At 35.6% G+C, this 20462-nt stretch overlaps 4 protein-coding genes across 6 annotated transcripts; 2 read left to right on the top strand and 2 right to left on the bottom strand.

Annotated features, from left to right (window-relative positions):
- Positions 1 to 1493: 1493 nt before the first annotated feature.
- LOC125217572 (alpha-1,3-arabinosyltransferase XAT2-like) lies at positions 1494 to 3187 on the top strand. Of its 2 annotated transcripts, none has more exons than XM_048119088.1 (3): positions 1494 to 1624; positions 1723 to 1788; positions 1939 to 3187. In XM_048119088.1, the coding sequence occupies exons 1-3, from the start codon at positions 1501 to 1503 to the stop codon at positions 3090 to 3092; spliced, it is 1344 nt and encodes a 447-aa protein (XP_047975045.1). In that variant the 5' UTR covers positions 1494 to 1500; the 3' UTR covers positions 3093 to 3187. The 2 variants fall into 2 exon arrangements, with proteins under 2 accessions (XP_047975045.1, XP_047975046.1); XM_048119089.1 differs by having other exon boundaries at positions 1515 to 1571.
- Positions 3188 to 4324: 1137 nt separating this feature from the next.
- Positions 4325 to 7517, top strand: LOC125221586 (ETHYLENE INSENSITIVE 3-like 3 protein). The gene is made up of 3 exons (XM_048123728.1): positions 4325 to 4565; positions 5043 to 7084; positions 7185 to 7517. The coding sequence occupies exons 1-2, from the start codon at positions 4540 to 4542 to the stop codon at positions 7054 to 7056; spliced, it is 2040 nt and encodes a 679-aa protein (XP_047979685.1). The 5' UTR covers positions 4325 to 4539; the 3' UTR covers positions 7057 to 7084; positions 7185 to 7517.
- A 36-nt stretch (positions 7518 to 7553) lies between these two features.
- LOC125221589 (lysine-specific demethylase JMJ30-like) lies at positions 7554 to 10084 on the bottom strand. Of its 2 annotated transcripts, XM_048123729.1 has the most exons (6): positions 9647 to 10084; positions 8970 to 9179; positions 8753 to 8887; positions 8525 to 8668; positions 8153 to 8256; positions 7692 to 7959 (listed from the first exon to the last, which is right to left on the bottom strand). In XM_048123729.1, the coding sequence occupies exons 1-6, from the start codon at positions 10082 to 10084 to the stop codon at positions 7941 to 7943; spliced, it is 1050 nt and encodes a 349-aa protein (XP_047979686.1). In that variant the 3' UTR covers positions 7692 to 7940. The 2 variants fall into 2 exon arrangements, with proteins under 2 accessions (XP_047979687.1, XP_047979686.1); XM_048123730.1 differs by lacking the exon at positions 9647 to 10084 and having other exon boundaries at positions 7554 to 7959; positions 8164 to 8256; positions 8970 to 9251.
- A 2059-nt stretch (positions 10085 to 12143) lies between these two features.
- LOC125221590 (LOB domain-containing protein 4-like) lies at positions 12144 to 15113 on the bottom strand. The gene is made up of 2 exons (XM_048123731.1): positions 14865 to 15113; positions 12144 to 12816 (listed from the first exon to the last, which is right to left on the bottom strand). The coding sequence occupies exons 1-2, from the start codon at positions 15042 to 15044 to the stop codon at positions 12529 to 12531; spliced, it is 468 nt and encodes a 155-aa protein (XP_047979688.1). The 5' UTR covers positions 15045 to 15113; the 3' UTR covers positions 12144 to 12528.
- Between the last annotated feature and the right edge of the window lie 5349 nt (positions 15114 to 20462).

The following is a 20462-nucleotide window of genomic DNA, read 5'->3' on the forward strand; positions in this document are numbered from 1 at the left end:
TGCCGAACAAGTTGTACCCCCAAAAATATCGTCTTTATTATATATTCTCTTGATTTAGTATTGAATGATAAATTGGTGCAGCGGTGAAGATCCTCCTAGGGTGTTTAGAGACCAAGTTCGAATTCGAGCTCTGGCGCTTTTTAATTTTTCACTTCTATATTCCACTATTTTGTTTTGTCTCCATTCTATTTTGTAGTATGACTTTCTCAATTCTGTTTTGTACTCCCTCCGTCCTATTGAAGATGACCCACTTTCTTTTTTAGTTTGTCCCAATCAAGATGACTCATTACTTAAAATAGAAACCCCTTTATCTCTACTTTATTCCCTCTCTCTTACTTTACTCTCTCCACTTAACACACTAAATAAAGTTGCATAAAATCTCGTGCCGTCCAAGAAAGGGGTCATCTTCCTTGGGACGGAGGGAATATTAGTTTTATATTTCAATGTATTTTGTACTCCAATATATATTTGTATGTGTATATGAAAATTTCAAGTATCTTATTTACAGTATTAGTATTGTTTTCATTACTGTTTTAAACATAATTGAAATATTCTTGAATAATTTATGATATTAATTGTATATTTCTGTATATAAGATTTCCATAGATTATATTAATTGTTTTGTTATTGTATTTTTTTAGACAATTGAATCTCTGTTTCAATAATTTATGTTAAAAATATTTACTTTTAAAGTATTTATTTATTATGTAATTATTATATTCAAATATATATGTATAAAATATTTATAACTAAGAAAAGGACTGAACAATGTTGATCGAAATTTATAGCTATAAATCAATGTAAATGTCGTACCCCCGAAACAGAAATCCTGGATATGCCACTGAAGTGAAATGATAACGATTGGAGAAATTGACAAATTATAATTTTCGCATATTAACTAGTTTTAATTGTTAATGAAAGTGAAAATCAGAATCAATTCTTTAATCTATCAATACTGACCGTCCAACAACAAAGTTTTAGTTCAGCCATCGTCATGCTATCAATACTTCACCAATTCTCTCCATATTTCCTTCATACTGAGAATGGAAAAAGATAAAAAAAAAGGGGGAAAAAACTCGTGATTTGATTTCATTTTCACAATACGATTGATCACCCTCTTCGACTGATACGTCCATTTTATTTAGTACTAGTTATTTATTTTTAAATGTCAGTTCGCAATGTTTTAATTTTTCCTAAACTTACAAACTTACGTCAATTCATAAATTGGACAAAAATAAATTTCGGTTTGACAACACACATATATAGACTTTCAATTTTGTTATGATTTTCTCACAAAATTAAAATCCTGAAATTTGAAGATAAGACGGAGGCTGGAATTTTCTTACACGGTCCAATTAGAGGACATATACAATTTAATTTAATTATTTCTAATAATTAATTAATAGAAATGACAATTCCATAATCATGATGATCATTATTTAATCTACGAATTCGTTGTAGTTATATATACTAGTTATTCGTCTTTAAACAACTATAAAGATGGAGAAAGGCAAGAAGAATTTTGTTTTTGGTGTGACTCTATTCGCTTTACTGATTTTCTTGCCGTTGATGTATGTTGGTGTTCATGATTTCCTCTTGAGGAATAAAATTTCCTTGGATCTATGTAATGTTTACTATTCTAATATTGATTATTTAAAATATTTTATGCTATCATCTCTACCCTTTTAATTTCCTTTTTGCTCAACAAAATTTTATGACTAGGGATGCAAAAGAAGACGATGAAGGAGAAGGAATTCATCAAGTTACATTTAGAAAGACTAGTACAAGGTATATATGCACAACTTTTACCATAAATTTTTATTTCTCCAAAAAAAAAAACTCTTATGGGTCCACCTTTAATTGGATTCGTCTAAAAATTATGTTATGAATCCGCTACTATTATCAGAAGGTAAGTGTTGATCTGTTGTATGTAAACAGGAGATGATCGGAGAAAGCTCAACGACACAGGCTTCGCCTGTCATCGAAGCTACCACACCAACCACTGTGTTTCGACCAAACCCGTAAGAATCGACACGAGAAACATGACCATATACGTACCATCCGACGACCATCGCCACAACGAGACGACAGTGTGGCCCTACCCGTGGCACGGATACGAAATAGACGGAGTCTCAACCGTCCGCATCATCCAACACAACAACACAACGCTCCCGCCACCATGCGACTTCCACCACCACGTCCCTGCCGTGGTCTTCTCCTCCGGCCACATCGGGAACACGTACCACGAGATCTCCGAGATCATCATCCCCCTCTTCCTCACCATAAAACACTTCCAATCGCGCGTGATGTTCGTCATCGAGGACTACATCCCCTCATTCATCTCCAAATACAACACCATCTTAACTCACCTTTCAGCCTACAAGCCGATCAAGCCGACCACCAACTCCGCCATCCATTGCTTCCCGGCGTTGATAGTCGGGCTTAAATACCACGGCATCCTATCACTAAACTCCTCCGACATCCCGGGAGGGTACGGAATGCCTGAATTCCGCCATTTCATCTTCGACACATTCAGCCTAAAAAACATGAACGTGTCGGAGATTCCTCAACCGAGGATGCTCCTTTTGTCGCGTAGGTTCACAAGGAGGATCCTCAACGAAGACGAAATGATCGCCATGATTAAAGATGTAGGGTTTCAAGTGATTGTGGTTAAAAGATTTGATTACCACGATATGAAGAAGCTGTCGCACGTGATAAACACGTGCAACGTGATCCTAGGCGTCCACGGCGCCGGCCTCACGTACGGCATGTTTTTACCGGCCGGCGCCGTTGTAGTCCAAATAGAGCCGCTGGATTTGGAGCATTATGCGAAAGTGATATTTGAGGACAATGCGAGGGCGATGGGGATGGAGTATTTGCGGTACAAGATTGAAGAGGAGGAGAGCTCATTAGTCAAAGTGTTTGGTCGGAATAGTTCGGTTATAACGGATACAGGCTCAGTGTATAGAAAGCATGGGATCATGAATTCGAGGGATGTGTTTTATGATCAGCAGAATGTGAGGCTCGATCTTGTTCGGTTTAGGGAGACGATAGTCAAAGCGTTTAGTATTGTTACGGTCCCGCGTCCTTAAGAGTGTACAACCCCATGAGTTCCGTTTCCTGAAAAAGTTGTTTCTTGTGAGTTGCATATATGAGTCTTCTTCTCCCCTTTGCTCGGTTGAGCTATTTTCCCTATGGTATGATTAACTTAATAAGTCTCATTAATCTTTTTATGTCTATATGTGTATCAAAATAAAAAGTTTAGCTGAGTTGTTAAATTAATATATAAAATAAATAAATTTACCCTTCAATCATTGTTCATGGACTTATAAAATCACAATTTTGCGTAGACTTCATTCCGTAATTTTGGAATTTAAGTAAGTATAAAGTCATGACTTTTCAACCTTTTGCAATTATTTTAAGATAGTCAAATTTAATACTGACGTGACAAAATAAAATACTACTCCTGATTTAACATCTTACATAAAATTATATGCTCCGTCCAAGATTAAGAAATCTCCGTATTTAATTTTTTAATAGTTTGTTAATTTTATACGTAATAAAATATAAGTGAAATAAGTTACTGGAATATAAAATTCAAATATAGAAAAATTGAAACAGAACATTTAATGGCCGGAGAGGGAGTATTATTTTAATTAACACCAAATATATTAGAGTAATATACAAGGAAAACAAACATAAATTTCAGATCGCCACCAACTCACCTTCATATCTCTCTCGATTTCTTTTGCCAAATCGGACTATCTCTCTCTCTCTTCCTTCATGGAAACCAACAAATGTCTCTCCTAATTAAGCTGCAAGTAAATTCGTCTATGACAACAACAGTTGCTCACTATGTCTGAGAGAGAATCACTACAGTGGTGGTGAAGCTTTCTCAAGAGGAGAAAGTGTGATAGAGAAGAGGGCGAGTTGGTGATGATTTGGAATTCAGATTTTTTTTAAGTACTATTTTAAAAAATCTGATATGGATATAATAAAATATAGTTGAGCATTGTTTCACTAAAATTAGAATGAAATTTTTGTTTATTATTTATTTTTAGAAAATGATATTGATATAGGACTGATAAAAAAAATAGTTGACATTGTTTCACCAGAATTAGAAAGTGCTAAAGTCTAATATATATAAATGTTAAATGCTTTATCGGAATATTTAATGGGATTTTGAAGATATAAAAATGCAATTTGCAATCAACCTTGAACCGAAAGAGGCCAAAAACGGCCGTGGAAAAGTGGGTATACACACACGATTCCCATTTCCCCTTTTCTTAATTTTTACAATTATCCTTTTAAGCCGCCACAGACAACTCGTGTTATACTGTTTCCCTTTTCCCTCATCCCTTTCCTTTTCAACTCTAATCGCTTATTGCATCGTTTCATGTCGTATTGCTATTGCACACCACAGTTCATCCCCCCTGGTCACCTTTTTCCCAATTTCGCATTTATTTTTCACAAAAATCGTCTCTTTTTTCTGCCCATCTCATTTTCTGATCCAATATTCCGGCAATTGATTTTGCTGCCATGGAAGATATGGCTCTTGAAATCAGGTTCGATTGCACAAACTTGATTAATTTTATTTAGTTTCCGATTCTACTTAATCTGCTCTTCTTTAATTCTTGGAAATTCGCTGTTGATCGTCTTAGGGTTTCTGTGATTTTTGCTGTTTCTTGATTCGATTTTTTTATTGACAAAGCAAGGGGGAAAATCAGTTATTGTATGTTGCATTGTTGCGTCTGATTTTGTGATGAACTGTGATTTAACCGAATCTGAATACTGAATAATGGGATGATAAATTTGGGGGTTCTTATGTTTTATGTTTATTGTTGTTGAACCGATTTTGGGTTTATTGATTGTGATAGAGAGGTGGTGGAACATTCAAACCCTCTCTCAAATTGGTAAAGATTGAATTTTTACTTGTTGCTTTTGAATTTTGGGTTCGTTTTGGCTATTTATGTTCCTTGATGTCTTGTGATTGGTAAATGTGTGCAACATTTTGGGTATTGATGGGTGTACAATGTGGACAGTTCGGATGTTGAAGTTGATGAGTTGAGGGACGATGATAACATCGAGGAAAAAGATGTTAGTGATGAGGAGATTGCGGCGGAAGAACTGGAAAAGAGAATGTGGAAGGACCGGATCAAGCTCAAGAGGATCAAAGATAAACAGAAGCTTGCTGCATTACAAGCTGCAGAGAAGCAAAAGGCTAAGTCTACCACGGATCAGGCTCGCAGGAAGAAGATGGCACGGGCTCAAGATGGTATTTTGAAGTACATGTTGAAGCTCATGGAAGTCTGCAATGCCCGTGGGTTTGTGTATGGTATTATTCCGGAGAAGGGTAAGCCGGTCAGCGGTGCATCTGATAATATTAGAGCTTGGTGGAAGGAGAAAGTGAAGTTTGACAAAAATGGCCTTGCGGCCATAGCCAAGTACGAGGCTGAGTGCCTCTCGAGGGAGGACGGGCTTGGCACTCACCAAGGGAACACTCAGAGTGTTCTTCAAGACTTGCAAGATGCGACGTTGGGATCACTTCTGTCATCTTTAATGCAACATTGTGACCCGCCACAGCGGAAGTTTCCACTGGAGAAGGGTGTGCCCCCGCCGTGGTGGCCAACAGGAAACGAGGAGTGGTGCGTTAAGTTGGGGTTTCCCCAGGGTCAGGGTCCTCCATATAAGAAACCTCATGATCTGAAGAAGATGTGGAAAGTTGGGGTTCTGACGGCTGTTATAAAGCATATGTCACCTGATATTGCAAAGATTAGGAGACTGGTTAGACAGTCGAAGTGTTTACAGGATAAGATGACTGCCAAGGAGAGCCTGATATGGTTAGGTGTTTTGAGCAGGGAGGAAACTGCGATTCAGCAACTAAGCAGTGATAATGGCTCATCTGGCGTTAGTGATTCACTGTCGAAAGGTCGTAGAAATAAGAAGAGGCCTTCTGTTGACAGCGATAGTGATTATGATGTCGATGGCATTCATAATGGCTTGGGATCTGTCTCATCTAAGGATGATACAAGAAAGCAATCCACAGATATTGTGCCTATTGAACCGGCAGATGATGCCTTAACTCAACCAAGCAAAGACAAAGAGCGCGTACAGAAGCGTCCAAGGAAAACAAAGAAACCAAGACCTGATAACCAACTGACTGTACCAATTCTCAGTGATCAGCCACATGTCGATCCCGAATACATGGTGACAGATGAAAATCACAATGATATGCAGTTTGGTGGATACTTGACGAATGGGAGAGAGGTAGAAAATAATGAACTAACATCTGTTAGACTCCCTGAAGTGCCAGAACACAATACTCGTGGTCAACCCTGCTTAGTAGAATCTGATTTGAACTATATCCGCCCTGACCATTCTTCCCATACTATCCCCATTACCCGTGCTTACCCGAATAATGGGCCATTAACTTATTCAGCGACTCAGAGTGGTGATTTTGAACCTCCTCATCCTCATTTAATTCGCGATACTCGAGACTTTCATTTGCAAAATGCACCTCCAGTATCCAAATTTAACGGACAGTCTGAAAGTTCTGCACTACAGCATCAACCTAGAGATCAGGTGTTGCATCTTGAACCTCAAACTTCTCGATGGCAACATGGGCCTGAAGGTCCTACTCTACCTCTGGACTTGGATAGTTCAGGGCTTCATCTTAGACCAGCTCATAGTTTTGCTGTTTCCACTGCGAATCATCAAGGGGATCCGTCAATGGCATGTTTCAGTGACATACATTATGGATCAGGGGATTTAAAATTCCAGTTACCAGCATTACCTAAGAATGGAAACGATGTTCCTGGAGGGAAGTTCCCACCTTTTGCAGAAGATACATTTCCGAATGAGCCAGATGGTCTGCCTGAGACACATTTTCAATCTTCTCTCAAAAGTTTATCACCAGATTTACCAGGATATGGAGCTTTTAGCCTTTCATTTGACGGAACAAGTTCGTTAGATACTGGTGATTTCGACTTTGAGTTTAACGACAACTCTATTGACGGCAGCAACTTTGATGCAATGATGGAGTACTTTGCTTCATAAGTTGGTTTTGCTAATTCATTATTCATAGGTGAGTGGCTGGTCTAAGACATACTCGTCATGCGGGCTTTATACTCTTGTCGTGTTTTTTTTTCTGGTTTGTCACTTTCTTTTCCCTGCCAATTCTGCAGGGGCCAGGTAAACCTTTTGTACAAGGAAGAGTGGATCTGTGCCCTTTTAACTGAGATGTTGCAGTAAATTTGCTGTTCTGATCTTCCAGACTGTAAGATGTTAAATTAGTTTTTAGTTTACTTAAAACTCTTGGTCATTAAGTTAAGTGGCCTAAATAGTTTTGTGCTTGTGAATGAGGAGGTGGTTTTTGGCAGTTGTTGATATTTTAGTTTTTTAATGTTCTTTTATGTCTAGCTTGTGTCAATCTTTACTGTCTTTAGCATTCAGTGTCAATGGAAACCTTGTGCATGCCTCCAAATATTTTTTAATTTATATTCTTATTATGATACTCATTTTTCCATTTTAGCCATGTACGAATGGAGAAGATATGCTAAATGGACAATTGTAAAAATTTTTGATACACTGATAGAATTTGATAATAAAACATACCACCAAGACCCAAAAACATTGGAATAATCCAATAATAGCAAGTTCTAAATGTGACTAATAAGAAGCTCCCCTTCACATCTAGAATCTGCACTGCTCATAAAGAATGTTATGCTGAAAATATGTCAATACACTTTATTCTATAGCAAAATGTAGTGCTCATGAGTCCAGAGAGTTTCCTTCGACGCTCCACCAAAAGCTAACTGAGAAACTCTTAGTGAGAGAACGAACATAGTGCCACCACTTTGGAGGGATGTATAGCATCTCGCCTTCCTCTAGTATGCAATCGATGAATCCCAAATCCATTATCTTGGGAAACTCTTCTTTGTCTATGTCATCCAGATCAACCTTCAAGGCCAAGAAAGTAGATGTACAGCATTTTTAATAATCAACCGTAGAGAATTTTAACTTGGAAGCAAGCCAAATTAAGGAACCAAACCAAGCCATCTGACTATCTAACAACAATAAAGTTGTTTGCAAAACTAGATAATTGCAAACCATATGCGTGTTTGGAAGAGATAGAGTAATTAACGACACGTACAAGCTAACTACCTGGCTGGAATTGCAGAGCATGGTCTCTGTGTGAGGGTAAAGTTCTTCTGACGATGAAGGAGAGTAAAGCCTGATATACTTCTTACCAGCAACCTGATAATGACAATGCAAAACATTGAGCATGAGATCATGGGAACAAGATGGATAAGCAGCAAGATATATGAATAACCCAAACAACTATTATCATATTTTAACTAAGACAATTAATAGAAAACAATAGGACCATGTGCTAGTGGAAAATCCTGACTAAACAGAAACTGCTGTGTAAATCCAAGCCAAGGCCCCGATAATGTTTCTATACATCATAGACTTGTTTGCACTGAGAAACGTTCTGTGCAGTATAGAACTACATTTGCCGTACCTGTGCAAGTATATTGTGGTGAGGATCGTGATGCAAAGGTGTTACTGTCCCAGATGGACCAAACCAAGCATTAAGTGACCTGATCTCACCCCCACCAGCAAAACAGTAGTCAGGTATAACAATATCCTGCTTTAGTTCTTGTATCTGGCATTTATATATATTTACACAATAGAATGTTAGCATGTTTCTTTTTATAAGACCAAGTATGGTTTCTACAATCATACATGCCTGATCAAATAATTGATGCTGGGCTAAATAAGTCGTGCTCGTAGGAGAAGAGTCACCGGATTGAATCCTCTCCAGGAACTCAGAAATTGTGATCAGCTCTTGCTTCCAATCAGAGGATAAGTAGTTTCTGCCAACCTGCTCAGTGAGTAGATTATAAATGTGCATTAAGTTTTACTTGAGCAATAGTGAATTCCACCAAACAAAGGACTGGAGATACCTCGACTGGAACAGTACGAAAACCAGCAACCTTTTTTATGTAATTCATGTCACTCCATCTATCGGTTGCTGGCCAATGATCCATAGAGCCACTAATTATAACCGGCAAACCAGGGATGAAATGTTCCCGCAAGAATTCTTCCAATGACAGACCACCCTTTTTCGCCACCGTCTTACTGGAAAGTGACTTCGCAGGCAATAACCTAGCTGCCTGCCAATTCAAATTCAAGATTCTAGGAATTGAAACCGCCGTTTCTGAGTCCGTTAGCATGATAAATAGCATTAAGCGTAGCAGAGAAAGTTCCAAGGTTGTTGCAAGGCCACATACACAATGGAATCTACTTGCAAAACATTATATTTTTTTCCCTCAAATCTCACATTAGATTTCTTCACTCAATTTCAATACTATATCCAAAGTTAGTTAGATTGAATGTTAATCTCTGCATCAGTTCTCCAGATAATTGTGAATGTCAAAAGCAATTGAAGAATTAGGGGTTGATACATAAATAACATTGATACCAACCTAAACCCTACAGAGCTTTTCAATTTCAGCTTTACCCTGCGAAATCAGGGCACACGCATCTGTAGTAGCACAATCAATGTCAAATTTTGATGATTCCCAAGAGTAGATTAGGGTTTTTTCAGAGAGAGAGAGAGAAGGGGATAAACGAACCTCACCTCCGCCAAATTGAAATCCCTATACCACTCCACCTTCTGGTGTTGGTCGCCGTCGGCGGAATCTCTCTCTCTCAAATCACGACTGACTCTCCGAATACAGAGATTCAAGTCATCCCGCAGCGCGATTCCGCCCATGATGAGGCCCATGTCGAGGGCGCGGAGAGCCAGCTCGAGCTCGCCGGTGCAGAAGTGGCATTTGGCGACGTGGAGGCAGGCCATTGCGTAGGCATCGCGCCAAATTGGGACCACGGAGTGCCACGGCCCCGAGTGGAGCTGCTCCCAGGCTAATTCCCGGGCGGCCTCCGCGGCCCGCGTGTCGCCGGCGGCGGCGCGGGTGGCGATGGAGGTGAAGGCGTAGCCACCTTCTTCGGTGATTTGGAGCAGGAGCGAGGGGAGCTGGGAGTCGAGGGTTGGGGTGTCGAGGGTTGAGGAGGACATGGATGCAATTGCAGAGGAATTGGGGGAGAGAGAATTGGAGTTGTGGTGGCAATGGCAGATATTTAAGGGAAAGTGCAGGCGAGGCGAAATATCTAAGCCTTGTGATATTTATTTTCTCTTTTTAAGGAAATGATGATTTTTATTTTATAAGAATTCATGATTATATATTATTGATGAAAGCGAAATGTCGAACCAATAAAAGAACCGGTACTTTATTCTCGAACATTCCAACATAAACATGTACCCACCAAACAAAATGTTTTACAATCAATTTGGATTTTGGATTTAATACATATTTTTAAGTACTATATTGAATTACAGTTTGAATTAGTGTGTTTTGTGTTTCAATATTATCCAATGCGTATAGGGTGGGTAGGGTAGGGTAGAATCAGGTCTATACCTATCACTGGCGGATCCATTTGCTCCGACGTCGCCCCAAAAACGAAAAAAATTGTCATTTTAGCCCTAAACCAACCTACTACTCCTAATATACATTTCGCCCCCTCCGTTTATGAATCCTGGATCCGACACTTATACCTATTAATCATTTTCACCTTTTATCTTCTTATTTAGCCATGAGCGCTCACAGTTGCACTACTGATGACGGATCCATACTACTAGTATTCTAATTTCTAACTCTATTGTTTTAAGAATATTCCTATAAATTTCTAACTTTTTTGTTTATAAAAATCTCAAATGTGTTTGGATGATTGAAAAATGTAATCTTTCCTCTTAAGCATCCGTTAAGGATGGTACGGTATTTTATTTTAATGTTTTGATTTTGACTGGATAGTATACTTTCATGTAGTACTAAGTTAGAGAATTTCGTCAGATTCAGACCTTCCAAATATATCTAAATTTTCAGCCCAGGTATAATAAGTTTGGGTTATGGTATCAAATTTACTTTTACGATCGATCATCAATATTGGGCTTTTTTGTTTTGGGCCGTGGGAGTTTCAAGAAAAGACACAATATTTGGGCCCACCAATGAGTTAATTCACCGTACTTAATTATAGTGGAGTTTGATAACATGTTATGGTAAATAAATAAACTAACAAAACAGTAAACTAAAATATACAATTATCGACCAAAAATGGTTGGAAACTGTCCGTAAATATTACTTAGAGCTACTTATTGACCGACACATGTATTGGTGAAAAACAGTGGCAGAGCCACATGGGAACGAGGTGTATAACCATACCGCAAAAATAAACGTCATAATGTAGTATTTAGATCTGCATATAACTAATTCATCTTGTTGGTCTACACGTCTACTACTATTTTCCTTTGTTTTCGGAGTAAAGGTGAGTTCGAAAATCGGAACCCATCAAACACCAAGTACATCTTATTTTATGTTATTTCAAATCTTTTTTTGCTTTAATTACACATATTATTTTTTGTTTATTCCATTTTAGTTATGCAATTTTGACTCCATGTCATTATTTTTTTTAAAATATTCTAATGCATTTTAAACATATATACAAATTTTGGTTTTTCTAAATCTTTTAATGCATTTGTATATCATATTCATTTTAGTTTTTTTAATATTCCAATGTATTTTAATTCTCTTCTAATGCATATTATTTCGTCGTAATATATAATTACTTTTTATTTTTTTCTAATGCACATCTTCATGATGTTTTTAATATAATAAAAATAAAGTCATATATTTCGGTTGAGAAAAATTAAATGAAAGAAAAAGAGTTGGTCGGATTTTAGTATTCTAGTATTAACACAACTAGTCCTGAAATATGTATTCTAGGTATTAGCACAACTGGTCTGAAATATGTAGTAGAATCATTTGATTTCCACGTCTTGATTTTGATTCTTAAGCTTTTATTTTTCTTGTGTTATTTTTTCTTTGTACTTTTCATTTTTCTTGGGTCCTCTAATTTAAATTCTTGGGTTCGCCATTCGCTACTGGTGAATGCGTGCCAGAGAAATGAATATATGTATGGATCTATGTATAGGCTTGGTACTCATATATCCCATTAATTGGATTTTGAGACATGAAACCTTTCTATACTTTCTTGGTCGACCAAACGTTAGTATAATCTTTAAACATCATTATTAAAGCCGAAACGTAAAACGACATAACAAACAATAAACCCATAATTTTGAAACAGTACCAATCTAAACAAAAAGACACAACAAACATTGCTCAAATATTCATATGATTGTATGCTTTTTTTTCTTTTCGCATTTACAACAATAGTGTAATCCTCTCCAAATCCAAATCCAACTCCAACTCCAACTCCAACTCCAACTCCGACTCTGACCGTCATCAACCCGGCCGGTCAGGCAAGATAAAGATATAATATATTTAATAATTTAAAAACACCCAAAAAGGAGAGAAATTTTCTTTAAAAAAAAATCATGGCAAGCAAACATAAAAGAGAAGGGCCATGAATATTAATAATAATTATAATAATATAAGATGGAAACTAATTCCAGAAGGACTCATCCATGTTGTAAGAGGACTTGGGGTGGTGATTATGAGACCTTCTTCCGCGCGTGGATGGAGACGCGCAGTCGGGCGAGGATGAGTACTGACGCATGCGCATGTGGACTACCTCCGCCTGTGCAAGCGCAAGCTGCGTTTGTAGCGTGTCTATCTGCTGTTGCAGAGACGATATCGCACCCACGCACCCATAAACCGGATCCCTAACTCTAGCGTTTGCTTCGTACACCATTGAGCTCACTGCGTCGCCTCTCTGGTGCTCAGGCAACTCCTACAATTTTGTAAAAAATAATTGAAATGTAATAATTATGTGATTAAATTTTGTTGTTGGATCACGGGGCATGATTTCATGACTAGAGGTTGGGGTGTCACGTTAAAGATTGTAACTGAATCATTTGATTAGTAAATTAAAGTAATGTGTCTTGTTAAAGATTGCAATTGCAATCAAGCATACTTTTTTTATTTCTAATGAAAATTAAAGTGAGACAACTTTAAAGGCTAAACCACTTTGGTCTTTGGAATAGGATAATTTCTTGCTTTTATGACTTTGTCGGAGAAAATTGAGCTACAAAGCTAAAAGTAGCGTGGGATGGTATGTTCTAACTTTTGCCATTGAACTAACTGATAAGCCGTTGACCGAATAAACTATATCATCCGTCTCATAGAAATAGACTTTTTTTTTGCTGTCCTATATAAATAGTACTCCCTCCGTTCCGCTTTAGCAGTCCCATTGACTTTTCTGCCTTCTTTTTGTAAAAGTGATAAAAAATAGTTAAAGAAGAGAATGGTAAATTAAGAGAGAGAATAATATAGAGAAGAGTCATATCTACTTTATTGTCTCTCTTATTTTACCATTTCTCCACTTTAACTATTTTTTATCATTTTTACAAAAAGATGGCAGAAAAGTCAATGAGACTGCTAAAGCGGGACGGAGGGAGTACATATCTGTTTATGACAACTTTTTTCTCCTTCTCTTTTACTTTATCATTTATGGATTCTATTATCCATTTCACAATTTCAACTACTTTTTCTCTTTCTCTCTTACTTTACCAATTACTCATTAAAATTTGTGTCGATCCCAAATGGTTGTTTCTATGGAACGGGGCGAGTATATTAATATAGGCGGATCTAGATTCATGAAGTTAGGACACAATGGGTTACTAGAGAGGAAGCACTAGTGAGGCAGATGTCGACATTTCGTTGTTGATAATGGATGAAAGATGAAAAATAGAAGTAAACCATAATCCCAAAAGGTTGGAGCAAAATTGTAGCGCCATGGGGTCGGCGACAACTTCTAATGCTGAATTTAATAGAGTTTTTCGATTCTAACGTACCCTCGAGAGATTACTTATTCCACTCTCTAAGAAAAAGGTTAAGTTATTTAATTTGACGTTCTTGCTTACTTTTCCCATGTACCAATTTTTCAAATTTTTTTCTTTATATTTCTCTTTTTTCTTTATGTAAAATGCAATTCTTTAATCAAATAGATCCTTTGGCATAGCTATTTAATTACACATACGTAAGAATAAAGATTGAGAAGTCATGCGTATGCAAACTAATCAATTGATTTCACCCATGCATGCCTTTTATATTCAATTTTCTTTCTTCATACTCACTAGAGTTAACTGCGGTATCTAGAAAAAAATAAGGCATTTCATTAATTAAGAGAAAAACATCAAATTAAAATACCTAATAATAAAACAATTAAATTCTTCGAAAGTGAGTACACCTTGTTACACCACACTATATATCTTGATAAAATACTCTAGTAGTGACAAATTTTTTTAGTACTCTTATACGTGTCACAAAAATTAAAAAATATATTTACATTTTGAGGGTGAACCAATTTTCTAAGTAAAAACTTTAACTTCTTTTTTATATGTTAGTGTAGCTATAACATCTTTATGAAAAAGATGGATGGCACTTCAAAAAACGTGACTAATGGAGTCGACTAATTGACTAGTCATTATTTAATTAATACTACTATATTTTAGGCTTTTTGACTAAATTAAACATTTGAAATATTGGTTACACAAAACTGGTTTTATTGTTAAGTTTAACTGCCATCACAATAGTAATATTAAAATAAAAGTTGTCCTATAAAAGAAGAACCAACTATACCTACTTTAAGACTTCCAAAAAAGGAAACAAAAACAAAAAACAAAGATTGAAAACAACGAAATCTGAATACATAGCCTAAACAAAAGTCCCATATTGCAAGAATTTAAAGTCATGTATCAATTCATAGGAATAAAATTAGTATAAGTAAACACATTGCTAAAAAATAAAATATTAGAGAAGTAGAGATTTGAAAAGTACCTGAAGCATCTTATTGACATTGCTAGCACCAAAGACCTTATGCACGCTGGCGAACTTGTGGGGCTCGTCCGCCGGAAAATAAGGCGCGAACACGCAATCCTCAGCGCATCTCCGACGGAGGAGCTTGCACGCCGCGCATGGCGCCGGCGCACCTTGCTTTCTGCTGCTGCTCTCCTTCATCTCTTAACCTATTTGTTGAGAAGTGAGGAGTAGCAGTTATATATAAGTAGCTAGCTAGGAAAGAGGGACATAATACCACTTTAAAGTAATTTGTTGGTATAAATATGGGTCTACTTTTGGTGAGATAATAAATCAGTCACTCGACCATGGAAGGGCAAAGCGGCGCAGTGTTTTTTCTATCTGCCTTTTGGTCTTATTGGAGACTGCAGAGTGTAGATCGCCGCTCTTGTCAGCCGTCATCATGACATATTCGTAATTTAAGACTTACTACTATATCATAAACCATAAATAAAACAATAGTAGTAGATTCGAGGAAGTGTAGTTTATATCAGTATTTTAAACTCCTGCATGTACGGAGTACTTAGATTTTAGAGAGAGAACAGAGATCAGCAAAATATCCAAATATCGAATATCCGATCTAACCTATATTGAAATTTAAATTTTGGTTTGATTTTTTTTCGATTAGGTTCAGTTTAAATTTTTGGCATATTTCAGCTTTTTGGTTCGATTCAGATGTATATAATCGAAAAACTGAATTGCTTTTTAATTATATTCGCAAGTCTAATACTAATATTTAGATTTTATAATGACGGTAATTGTTTGGATATGTTATTTGTTTGATGTGATGGTGGAGTATATTTTTGTGTTAATTATAGAACATTAATATTCATATTTCCGTTTTTTTGAGATATTTTGTGTAATTTTGGTTTTTCAGGTTCGATTTTCGGATAATTCGGTTCGGTTTAATACTCATTTTCACAAAATTGTTATTTTCATTTTCGGTTTAATACAATTTGGCTAAAAAACTGAACCGAAAATCGAATACTCACCCCTAAAAGCAAATACTTTATAGCCAGTTGTAATAAAAATCGAATACTCACCCCTAAGAGCAAATACTTTATAGCAAGTTGTAATAATTTGTAGATCTTGAATTGGTCCAGTTGGAGTGGGTTCAAAAAATTTTTGCCGAGAGTTATAGTGTCCACATACTGAATGGTGGGAGGTAGATAAAAGTGTTTTGGCACTTGTAAGAATTATTCAACCCATGATATAGCCGAGTAGATTGTCTGGACTGCCCATATTTATAGAGAAGGAAATCAAATAACAGATTTTGGTATGAGTTATGTCTACGAAAGTGGTACTGAACGAGTCTCGAACAATTGAATATGAACTATTGTTGTTACATGGCCAACTATGGGTCACTTGTTGCCGATGATTATGTGCCTAAAGTTGAGTTTGAACCTTAGAATATTGTTGGTGTTTTTTTTTCCAGAAATGATTAATTGAAAGGAGGGCGGGTGGGACCCACTACAGAAAAATTGGAAGTGACACAAGATACGAAATCTAATTGATTTTACATATGTTTTTTACAACTTTTGTATTTGTGGGCAAGAATCGAAAATTCGGCGATTCGTATCGTCGAATTTATTTTCAATTTGTAGCATTATTTTGATTTAGGTGCATGAATTGCGTCTTCATCAAATGTCTACCTGTGATGTAACATAATAACACTATGTTAATTATTAACACCCTTTTGATTTGACTACTGGCCGATAAGTTCATGCTTAATTTCATTGATTACACTAACTACCTGTTTCATTACTCCCTCTATCCCAATGATGATGACCCCTTTCTTGGACGACACAAGATTTTATGTCATTATATTTGTGTGTTAAGTGGAGAGAGTAAAGTAAGAGAGAGAAAATAAAATAGATATAAAGAGGTTTCCATTTTAAGTAATAGGTCATCTTGATTGGGACAAACCAAAAAGGAAAGCAGATCATTTTCAATGGGACGGAGGGAGTACTAACCTGTTTGCATTTAAAATAGAACTACCAGTTTATTTGCTTACAATTAATGGCGTGGGCTGAGGTAGTATTTGCAATTAATTTTTAATTCTATTTATAGCTAGTTTCATTTTATTGTACATTTAGAAAATCAGAAAAATATTCAACCTTTGATTTTTATTTTATACTCCTTCCATCTCTTGTTAAATGAAGTATTTTTTGTTCAATATAGGATTTTAAGCAGTTTTTATTTTATACTCCTTCCATCTCTTTTTAAATGAAGCATTTTTTGTTCAATATAGGATTTTAAACGGTATTAATTTACGAGTTACATGAAAAGTAAATAAAATAGATAGATGATGTTCTTATTTTCAAGAAATTTGTGAATTAAAGCGAGAAATTTTATAACTGATAATTTTTTTGGCAGACTAAACTTTCGAATTCTCGTCGCTCACATGAGTCAACATCCAGCAATCGCTAACGATTTTGACATTCGGTCTAATGACAATTGATGGACCCGAGGAAATATGTAGGTAGAACATCTAATATGTCTAAACCAATGAAAAGAAAGAGTAGATGATCTTTGTAGTTTTGTAGGTAACTTATTGATGATGCATGCGATGTTAGAATAATGGAGTTTCTCTACATACTACAATGATTATATATATGGGTCACTGTTTAATTGTTTATTATAGTTCTCCTATTTATAAATTAAAACAACACTTTGAGTAAGGTTCATATTTTTATGTAATTCAAGTTCAAAATCAATAGTAGTTATGGTTATTTAAAGTTTTGAAAATTGATTAGTTTGACCATTAGAAAAAAAGAGGGGACCCGCGGCCGGGGCCGACGGAGGCTAATTGAATTTGAAACGGCGTCGAAGGCGCGTGCGTGAGATTGTGTGTCACTACTATTATTGTGATTGGTTTCTTCTCTAATAATGAGGAGCCACCGACAGTAATTACGACCTTAACTACCAAACTAAAAACGGTTAAAATAGTTATGTTTATGTAGTCTTCGTTTTATAAAGTCAAGCTTGGGCAGTTCAAGGTGAATTTTTCAAGATATAAACAGTTATGTAATGATTATGATAGACTTGTAGCTAGCAAATTGGTTGATGTGTTACATGTTAGCGACTCTAATATCCCATGTCGGTTGTGTAATTAATGTCCGTGTGAAGTTTTTTTGAGTAATTGGATTCTATTTTTAGATAGACTAGTCTTTTATGATGAGTTTCGGTGTCCGTCAACAAAAATTAATCACCTTATATTTTTAGTAAGTTTCTCAGTGAATTTCATTCTATATTGTAACACTAATAACATCATCAATCACGGTTTTTTTTTTCTCTGCATTTCTTTTTACTTTACCACGTTATTTTATTAAAACACATGTTGTCCATTAGCAAGACTATTGATATGGGATGTAGTGCTTAATGAATAAAAAATATATGACCTTCCAAAATGGGATAATTGTCTTATAGTAATACACAGATTATATATTTTGGCACTATACTCAATTTTTTTCAAGCCTAGAAATATATGAATTCTCTTATTTTCTGTCTATGCACAGCAATTGAATTTCAACCTGGGCTTGTACTTGGACTAAATTAGGCTTATGATTTAGAAGTTGGAATTTCAAAGTGGGCTTATACTTGGGCTAAAATATAACTTGAGCTCTTTATGAAAATTGGGTTTGTTCATTTTGAGCTAAATGGGCTTTCCAAGCCACATTGTATTTATTGGGTTGGTATATTTTGGAGTAGGTCCAAGTTTACCATATGATTATATGAATATTTGTCAAATATTTTGGAGTATATAATTAAGTCTGGTCAGTGTATAGAAATGGTTCGAGTGCTCAATTCAATGATAATGGGATGTACTAATTAATTAATTAATTAATGGAGTTTGCGTAGTGAGATGCACTAATTCGTAATGTTTTAGCAATTAATAATGTTTTGTTGACTTTAATTATGCAATTAACTACTGAATGAGCTGTATATATGTGGGCCGACCTCGGCACGGCAATGGCATGCCAATTATATATATGAACACCAATTTAAAATTCAAGATGCCAATCTTTTCAAAATCTTCTTGATTTTTTTTTTTTTGACGAACTATTCGAAATCTATTTTTAACACTAGAGTAGATTGAATTGAATCTAACACTTATGGCATGCTTGGTATGATGGAATGAAATTAGGGTAGAATGAAATTGAGGTTGGAATAGAATGAAGATATGAATGAAATGTCAATTTCCTTATATTTCTTTGCATTTTCATTCATTCACTCGTTCATTCCATCACACCAAGCAAATGAATAGAATGGAAATAAGAATCACATTCCATTCCACAATTCCATTCCATCATACCAAGAAGCCCCTTACTGTTTATACAAGTCAGAGTTATTATAAAGAATTCATCAAACTTTTAAGTATGTCGGTGGAGAGATTGATTATTTTGATAAATACATTTTTCTTAACAACGAACGAACATTTCAGTAAACACATATTGTTAGAACTCAAATTTTATTAACTTAGTAAATTATCCTAAAGTTGATAAATTTACATAATAGAGCTACGTCAGTGTGAGATAATAACCATAAAGCATAACTAAGATTATAAATCCCAATATTAGGTGTAAAGAAATTAAATTTTGCTATACACATCTTTGTTGTAACTTAATAACAAGGTAAAATTATCAATTGTTGAAGTTTAATTGTTTAGAAATAATTCAAGTAAGCGTGAAAAATGGGCAGTTAAATTCGATTGAGCAAAGCAAATAGTGTCTTAATTTTGTCAAATAATCACCACTTTATATTTTCACCATTACACATTATAGAAATGACTGGTGTTTGGCTAAACTGAGCAGTTTCCCCCATTATTAAACATAATGATGTTTGAAGAAAATAATTAATTAAAACGCACATCTTATACTATCATTCACCAAACTCAACACCTGTCCATTTATGATAGTACCATCTTTTGTATGGACTACAAACAATAAATTATTATCCCCACTCATCGATACAAAATAAATTCCTATTTTAAACTATAGTAAGAGAATATATTATAGGTATTATAAAGAAAGCACAGAGTAGGTCACTGTAAAGCTGTCGAAACAAAATCACCCTGGCCTAATTTCGGGCCGTGCTGGCTGGACTACTGCACATATGGCCCGACCCAGCCCGAATAATTCATTTGACTAGAATATTTTACATTACTACATTTCATTGTTTTTTAAAACGACTAGATTTTTAAAAAAGACTAAGTATGCACGGCCAAGTTGGCGTAGTTCAAAAAATATATTAAGAACCTATCAAGTAATGGGGTCATTCGGTTGGTACATTTACTTGTGATTTAAATGTCATATCTATTTTCTTCTCATGCTCGGTTGACTTTTTTTTCAAAAAGTTTGGCCCGGAACATATATTTTGGTCCATCTCCACAGTATCAACATTCATACATTGTATTTCATGATTAATCATATCACTTCTACCTGTTTGACTAATTTAATCCTAAACTAATCTTAGTTTGCTCTATTTCATGTTATATATCTTGTCTAGCAAACGAAAGTCCCCTAAATAGATCATACATATGCAGCTGACTACCTTTTTAGTAGCCTGGATTCATAATCT

This window comes from Salvia hispanica, chromosome 4 (assembly GCF_023119035.1).
Source record: "Salvia hispanica cultivar TCC Black 2014 chromosome 4, UniMelb_Shisp_WGS_1.0, whole genome shotgun sequence".
Taxonomy (NCBI): domain Eukaryota; kingdom Viridiplantae; phylum Streptophyta; class Magnoliopsida; order Lamiales; family Lamiaceae; genus Salvia; species Salvia hispanica.

What these genes read in the sequence shown, in the direction of transcription:
- LOC125221589 (XM_048123729.1), bottom strand. Translation starts at nt 10,084, where the DNA reads ATGTCCTCCTCAACCCTCGACACCCCAACCCTCGACTCCCAGCTCCCC. An exon ending in GGGATTTCAATTTGGCGGAG is followed by an intron (nt 9,180 to 9,646) that starts GTGAGGTTCGTT and finishes TTGAATTGGCAG; the next exon opens with GCAGCTAGGTTATTGCCTGC. An exon ending in TTCGTACTGTTCCAGTCGAG is followed by an intron (nt 8,888 to 8,969) that starts GTATCTCCAGTC and finishes CTCACTGAGCAG; the next exon opens with GTTGGCAGAAACTACTTATC.
- LOC125221586 (XM_048123728.1), top strand. Translation starts at nt 4,540, where the DNA reads ATGGAAGATATGGCTCTTGAAATCAG. An exon ending in GATATGGCTCTTGAAATCAG is followed by an intron (nt 4,566 to 5,042) that starts GTTCGATTGCAC and finishes CAATGTGGACAG; the next exon opens with TTCGGATGTTGAAGTTGATG.
- LOC125217572 (XM_048119088.1), top strand. Translation starts at nt 1,501, where the DNA reads ATGGAGAAAGGCAAGAAGAATTTTGTTTTTGGTGTGACTCTATTCGCT. An exon ending in TAAAATTTCCTTGGATCTAT is followed by an intron (nt 1,625 to 1,722) that starts GTAATGTTTACT and finishes TTTTATGACTAG; the next exon opens with GGATGCAAAAGAAGACGATG. An exon ending in TTTAGAAAGACTAGTACAAG is followed by an intron (nt 1,789 to 1,938) that starts GTATATATGCAC and finishes GTATGTAAACAG; the next exon opens with GAGATGATCGGAGAAAGCTC.
- LOC125221590 (XM_048123731.1), bottom strand. Translation starts at nt 15,044, where the DNA reads ATGAAGGAGAGCAGCAGCAGAAAGCAAGGTGCGCCGGCGCCATGCGCG. An exon ending in ATGTCAATAAGATGCTTCAG is followed by an intron (nt 12,817 to 14,864) that starts GTACTTTTCAAA and finishes ACAAAATTGTAG; the next exon opens with GAGTTGCCTGAGCACCAGAG.